This window comes from Silurus aristotelis (genome assembly GCF_946808225.1).
Source record: "Silurus aristotelis genome assembly, chromosome: 11".
In the NCBI taxonomy this organism is placed as follows: Eukaryota; Metazoa; Chordata; class Actinopteri; order Siluriformes; family Siluridae; genus Silurus; species Silurus aristotelis.
In genome coordinates, this window is record NC_139584.1 from 28743522 (window position 1) to 28750613 (window position 7092).

The following is a 7092-nucleotide window of genomic DNA, read 5'->3' on the forward strand; positions in this document are numbered from 1 at the left end:
AAATACAATCTTTGATCTTTTTGCATTTCACTTATTTACAGTAAAACTTAAATAAAAGGTAGCTTGATTCAGGTAGAAAGGAGTGATGGAGTGATGCAGGTGGACCGATAGGAAGAAATATGTATTGTGCTTGAGTTTGAAGGGTTATTAGTTCAAATCCCATCTGCCATTGCTGGCTCCTTGATCAAGGCCCTTAACTCTTATTTGCTTAGCTTTATAAATTACATAATTGTAAGTCGCTTATGGATAAGAGGGTCTATGGAAAAGTGGTTTGTCAGTGTCAGTAGAAATTTGTTGATCAGTTGATCATCCTCTACAGAGGAGCAGGTACAAATTTGTGCTTGATTACTCTGAACAGCCTGAAGGATGGTTGGTGCTGAGTTTGGTGAATGCAGCTGAGAAGGTTCGTCCAAATTGTTTTAAAAGACATCAGTGGAAAAATGGCCGATTTGAGCTTCTGTAATGGGAAACCGTAATTTAGTTAGAAAAGTCAAACTGGTGAGTTTATTGCCTGCATCTTTAGGAGGAATTGCGGTTAGATATCCTGAGGCTTGGAATGATAATTAAGCTTACAGATAAACATAGAAACAGTCACACCACATGGTGAACAATGAAAAAAAAAAAAGCTATTAATGATCCAGCTCGGGGCAAGCTGTAAAACGTACTCAAATACAAGTCATCGATTCCAATATTACACGACTAAAAGTCTTCGGGAATCTGACTTGAGCGGTTCTTGAGTATTTGACTCATATCGAACGTAGGCTCAAAGATGCACCAAGACACGTTAGTGAAAATCCAAAAACAGTTGATTTGTGAGGTTTTATTTCCTAAAATACAAATCAAATTGGACTCCACATGAACCAGGATCAACACAACAGCATCCTCCACATGCAAGAATGAAACAAAGATCAAACAAGTCACTCAAAAAAAAAAAGACAAAGTAGAAAAGCAATTTTTTAAAAAGGGATCTTCAATGAACAAATAAAAAATAGATTAGATTGGATCATGTCACAAAGTAGAACCGTTAGTATTCAATGGACAAATTAAATATTGCCTCTTCTGCCTCTTCTGTGATACTCAGTAAAGGGGAGTGGAAGCTCAGTGGTTCAAGCACTGGTACCACCAAGCTGCCACTCTTGGGCCATTGAGCAAGGCCCTTAACCCTTTGTGCTCCAGTATCATGGCCGACCCTGCGCCCTGACCCCAGCTTCGGAACAAGCTGGGATATGCGAAGAAAAGGATTTTACTGTGCTGTAATGTATAAGTGACAAAAGCTACTCTATTCTAAAACTAGAAAGTAGCCACCAAACTACTTATATACAGTAACAAAGTACATTTACTCAAATACTTTACACCGCTGGTATCAGTGAACATCGTCCTGCTACCAAACACTTGTTAGGTGTAGCAAAGCAGGTGCTGCTTGTTGAATGTATAATGTGTAATACAAACTTTTCAAACATAATTCAATCCACCAGACAAGACAACACTGTCCTATGTTACCTTGCAGTTCCCTCATTACCCACACGAGGGCACTGCGGACCAAATTATTCTTCTTTTCCACAGGAAGTAGGCGAGGATCCCCATGCTCAGAATGAGCAAACTCCAGCAACACACGTTCTTTACCTGGCCCTCTAAAGTCTGCTTCTCCTCAAAGCGAACCACGAAGCCTGACTTGGAGAAACACACATGGAGACGTAGTTGTAGGGTTGGATTTCCTGTGTGTAATTTGCATCTACATTTCTAATCTGATCTCCTAACCTTATCTTTAGCTGCAACCTGAATAGTGTATGTGTGGGTGTCTCAGACACAAGCTTGGACTCATGTAACTGAAGTCTAGAGGCGGTTCAGTATATTGTTGGTGTGGTTTTTGGCCAATCGTGTTTGTAAAATAAACTTCTACATATGAACAAATCATCCTTTCAAAGATAAGATCAACATTTCAGAAGAAATAATCTGCAGTTATGTGGAAGAGGCATATCTCATTTTCTCAATTGAAGGTCTGTTGATTTTAAATATTTTGAAGAAAAGGAGATTGTAGAGCCCAAGACAGCACTCTTGCCCCTGCAGATCAATGGTACACCCTGTTATTTTACTCCAGATAAAATGATGTGGTCATCTAGCTGGTCTGAAAAACTGTTTCATAGAAGAAAGACTTCCACTATCTCATCTTCCTGTCTCTGCATATTCGTCATTCTGCTGCCAACTTACCCATCCTCCCTTGTCCCTGATCTCGGGGCAGATGACTCTTTCAACGAAGTTGCCTACAGACTGCTGGATCTCGGGCAGAACGTTGTTCATACCACTCTTTTGGCAGTGTAGTGCCATCTGACCAGCAAGCACAAACACGGAGAGTACGGCGCTCCAGGCCATGTCCCTACGCCTCGACTGAGAGAAGTGCTCGTCCAGGATGGACAGCAGCGTAGGACACGCTGTCTCCTCTGTCACGTCCCGGAAGACACGTGGCCAGCGACGAAAGAAGATCGGGAAGCGCTGGAGGAGCTCGTCTCCTGCGTGCCGCAACGCTGCCGAGGCTTTAGAAGGTGCCGGGTCTAGCGTTGTGTCTGGATTTGCTGTTACATAGTTGATATAGTCGTAGACCATTAGGTAGGCTTCTCGAACCAGTGGATCAGGACTGGACAGACCCTGGCCGATCTCAGGCTTCTCTAAGAGGCCCATTAATGCTGTATCCAATCAGTTCAATTTGGATTTTTCTTGCATGATGATTTGCCTTATTATCATTCCATCAGGGTTCTGCAAACAAGCAGAAACCTACTTAGATCCATTTGTGTAATGTCAAACTTGTTTTTTTGTACTTGTGCTTTGTTTTTGTTTAACCATATAGCCATCTCATATACAACACACTCCCACACATGCGCATGCACCAATGTGTCCGGAGACCCTGAAGTGACTTACCCCTTGAGAATCTTCCAAGAAGTCCAGTGTGAAGGCCCAGATAGAGGCTTGTGGAACTACAATGAATGAGCTCTTTTGTCTGCTTTGTTAGTCAGCTTAGGCGCATGCATGTATGCGTGTATGCTTGTGCTCTAATATGTTGACCCTGGTTATATTTAGCACTCTTACTGGTTGAACGTGAACACAAACTCAACGCCTCTGACCACCACCACCACCCCCGCTTGGCCTCTGTGGTTCCAGCTAAAAATATTACGCTCTCAGATGAGTGAGCCTCGAACCTTCTCTATTATAATATCGATCGGCACTGAAGCCTCACGTTGGTCTTAGGGGTAAAGGGCATTGTTTTGATTATGGGCTACTTTGAACAATGAATGTAGGATTTGCTGGATTTGTATCCTAGAGCATTATATGAAACTATAATGAGATTAGACTTGGCGTGTCATTCATTCATTAATAAAAAAAATTGAATTGCTGCCATATAAGGGGACCAAACGACCTCAAGGTTGTGCAGTGTCATGACACCATTTTATATAACAAGTCCAACAGGTCCAGCTGTATTCCTTCCACAGTCACCAGGAGGCAGTGCTGTACCAAGAGCCGGGTTTGTTTACAAACATTATTTAGAGTTCACTGCTTATAAAACATTGTGTTGCTCTTATCATCTAATCACTCTGATCTGTATTCTTATGGAAATGTAATAGAAGGGGTGGGTGCAGTGTGGGGGGTAACAGCGTCCTTGCAATTCATACCTGCCCATCAGCCATTCATTCCGGAAACGTGAACACATTATTCCTGTGGTAATTAATGGTGTTTATTAATGAGCCTGGCTCTGATTGTTGTGCGAGGCAACGGAGCCCATTGAAAGAAAAGAAAAAAAAAGAGCACGACAAAGCTTTAATATGTGACAGTGAGCTAAGTAATTAGTACAAAGTAACGCTCGTCATCACTATTTCTGCCTCAAGTACTAATTACTTTTAATTAAGTGGAAAAAAAAAAGCACACCGCAGAGAAGAACCGGTCCATTTCCTTGCTTTATCTGATGCGCATGAACTGACTTCTCATGCCTTCATAATGCTCCGTAGGGGTCTGTATTGTTCCTGACCTGCCTAATTTGACCCATTTGAAAGCGCAATCAGGACTGGCCTTAATTGGCACAAGCAACAAATGAAGGTTGTAATTAAAGAGCTCTGAGAGAAGGTGAGAAGCTGATAGACAGGAATGGAAAAAAAAAAGGAAGTAGGAAGCAATGTCAGAAATCGAGGGGCCAGACTGTACTCTACCCCCGGAGTGGTTTTGTACCTTTAGTAGGTATATTTGACCTTCAATCATTTGAAGTATATAATTGGACCTTAAAGTATCAAAATGGGCCTTTCAGAGCTTTTTGCCGCGTGGACATTAATATTACGCTTTACTTAAAAATATATATGTTCGTCTTTTCATTTTCGTCAGCCAATTTCATGATCATCCTATTAAACGCTCTCTAGAATTATATACTGTATGTCCTGGCCAGGAGGAGTGTTTTGTTCTACAGTAGTAGCTTGTGAGAAGTAAACATATTTTGTATGTTTTTGGATGTGTGTCTTCCCGGGGGGCACTGTTCCTTTTTTCAGTTACAGTGGTCCCCTGGAACCCGCGGGGGGTCTTAGAACGTAACTTACTTTCGAAAATCCTAAAGTTTTGGCCGCAACCCCCGCAGCCCCTATGGTACCTTAATGAATTTTAAATGTTTTTATGAAATTTGTTAGTAAAACATAGTTTCAAAAGTTATTCCTAACGTTCCTAAACATTCGGTCCGAAGAATGTCGCTTTCTAATTCTCAGAGAGAAGATCAAACCTTCTTTATCAATAACAGCTGCGTTCTCTTTACTGCGTTCTCCATATTCAACTAGCTCAATGAGGTGTGTTCCGTTGGCCTGGGGCGTGGCTCCTTACAACGCTATTGGCTGTAAACCAATCGAGCGTTACAGTGGGCGTTACTCGTACTTCCTGCTTCAGAAGGAAGTGCATCAAGGAAGGGGAATGAAATCACAGCAAAGACCCCATTGTAATTACCACTACTGTAAACGCTGGATGTAAACCACAAGCACATTCCTACATTCGAGGGTTAATTTTTTCCAGCTCAGTTCCAGGTTTCCGGGTTCAGTTGAACAGGATCAGGAAGTTGAGGATACCGCTGTGTCTGAAAAAGAACAGGCACAGGGCTGGGTCAAGATTTTATTTCCGGAATGTTCCACTGCGTTAGTCGAGACTAAACAAGCTGAAATGTGAGGAAATCTACATTTTCATGCATATTTAATGGTATTATTATTTAAAATGTTGAAAGTTCTTTTCTGTAGCTGGTCTGTTGTCTAAAAAAAGAGTTTAGCAGCCAATGTTAGCATGCTGAGGAAAGATCACACTAGGTGGTGTTATTTGTGGAGAAATTGTGAGAAGTTATATTGAGAAAAATATTGGGACACCGGCCTTTTCCAGCCTTATGTGTTCTTCCTCAAAAATTGACCACAAACTTGACGGTACACAATTTGTATAAAACGTGTGGAAAATTTTCCCTTCACTTTAACTAGGAGACCCAAACCTGTTCCAGCATGACAATACCCCTGTGCACAAAGCCAGAAGATGTGCTTTGCATGGTTTGGAGTGGAAGATCTCCTGCGATAGAGCTCCAACCCCAGGAGCCTCCTCACCTTCTCACCTCCATCCATACCTGACTTTACTAACACTCTTGTTTCTGAACGAGTCTCGCATGAATCTCCACGAGCACACTCTAAAATCTTGTGGAACATCCTCCCAGAAGAGTGGTGGTTATTATAACAGCAAATTGCGATGAGATATGGAATGGGATGATCTAAAAGCAGATATCAACCTACCAAAGTACTCATGGCAGATGTTTTTTTTGTTGTTGTTGTCAAGGAGAACTTTTTTCAGCCAGCAAATGTTGTAATTTTTCTAAAATAAAGACAAGTCCAGTAAATGTCTCATTGTTGGTACCATCATAGCAACAAGGAAAATACAGTTTGGTACATTTATTTTAGTCAGTGCGATAGTGAGAGGCTGAATTTTCCACCAAAGCTTTGAACAATCACTCATTATTTTCCCATTTCGGTCTCTTTGTGGTTTATGGGTGGTTTTTGTCGAAGCCGTTTAATTTCCTGTCAGAAGTGGACAGCGTATACGAGTGTGAGTCCAGGGGATTTGTGGTTTTGTTTTTACAGCATGCAGTTCGAGGCTCGAGGTCGGGTGTCATGCAGGAGCTTAATGCGCTGCTCATTTCCTGGACCAGCTAAGATAGAGATCAAAGCTTCTAGTACATCCGAGGTGTGGACCCACACAGACCCGTGTCATCTGGATCACATCCCCTTCATGACTTTATTCCTCACCGAGCACTAATTCTGTTTCTGTGATATAACCTCGCTGGCATGTCCCACTTTATTAAATTTCCTCCTGCAGATGCAGGAACTGGATCACCGTGCACTTCTCCACTAGCGTAATACGCTCGCACTGTAATACATCAAATATGTCTGCGGTGATTATAATTGGGGACATGTGACCTGGTTTGGGTGACTTATATCTTCCCATGACAACCATGCTGCATCAGCAAAAGTGTTGGTAAAGAAATATTCAAAACACTCAGTTCAGGACTTCACATCTTTAACTTACTTTGTGTAGTGTGTGTATGCAGTATGTTCTCTGTTCAAGAGAAAGTTGATAAAATCATGTAGCTTAAAAAGTCACTAGACGATGCCTTATGATGATGATAAAAACTGATAAATAAACCTATTTTCATTGGTCCATCTGGATTAAGATTCCTTGAAGACAGTTTACAAAAATCTAAAACATTTGTATGAAATGTTTTTTTTAGGAAAACTTTGGTGACCAGTGGAAAGAACAGTGTTGATGAATAGTCTTTTGGAACAGTAGAACAATGATGTATACTGAATAGTTGTGAGCAGTGGTGATCAGTGATTGGTTGTTGAGAACATTGGCGATCAGTGGGTTGTCCTTAAGGAATAATGGTGATCAGTGATTGGTTGCTTGAAATAACAGCGTCAAGTGTCTTTTGGAGCCATGAAACCACACTGTTCAATGATTCATTTTTGAGAGCACTGGTGATCAGTGATTTGTCCTTGAGGAACAGTGGTGACCAGTGATTGGTTGCTGGGAAGAACAGTGTCAGTAAAT

General features: G+C 41.5%; 1 protein-coding gene across 2 annotated transcripts; it reads right to left on the bottom strand.

The window, feature by feature from the left end:
• Nucleotides 1-788: 788 nt before the first annotated feature.
• On the bottom strand, nucleotides 789-3315 carry bcl2l16 (BCL2 like 16). Of its 2 annotated transcripts, none has more exons than XM_083554218.1 (3): nucleotides 2914-3315; nucleotides 2209-2751; nucleotides 789-1667 (listed from the first exon to the last, which is right to left on the bottom strand). In XM_083554218.1, the coding sequence occupies exons 2-3, from the start codon at nucleotides 2674-2676 to the stop codon at nucleotides 1632-1634; spliced, it is 504 nt and encodes a 167-aa protein (XP_083410344.1). In that variant the 5' UTR covers nucleotides 2677-2751; nucleotides 2914-3315; the 3' UTR covers nucleotides 789-1631. The 2 variants fall into 2 exon arrangements, with proteins under 2 accessions (XP_083410344.1, XP_083410343.1); XM_083554217.1 differs by having other exon boundaries at nucleotides 789-1671; nucleotides 2914-3300.
• Between the last annotated feature and the right edge of the window lie 3777 nt (nucleotides 3316-7092).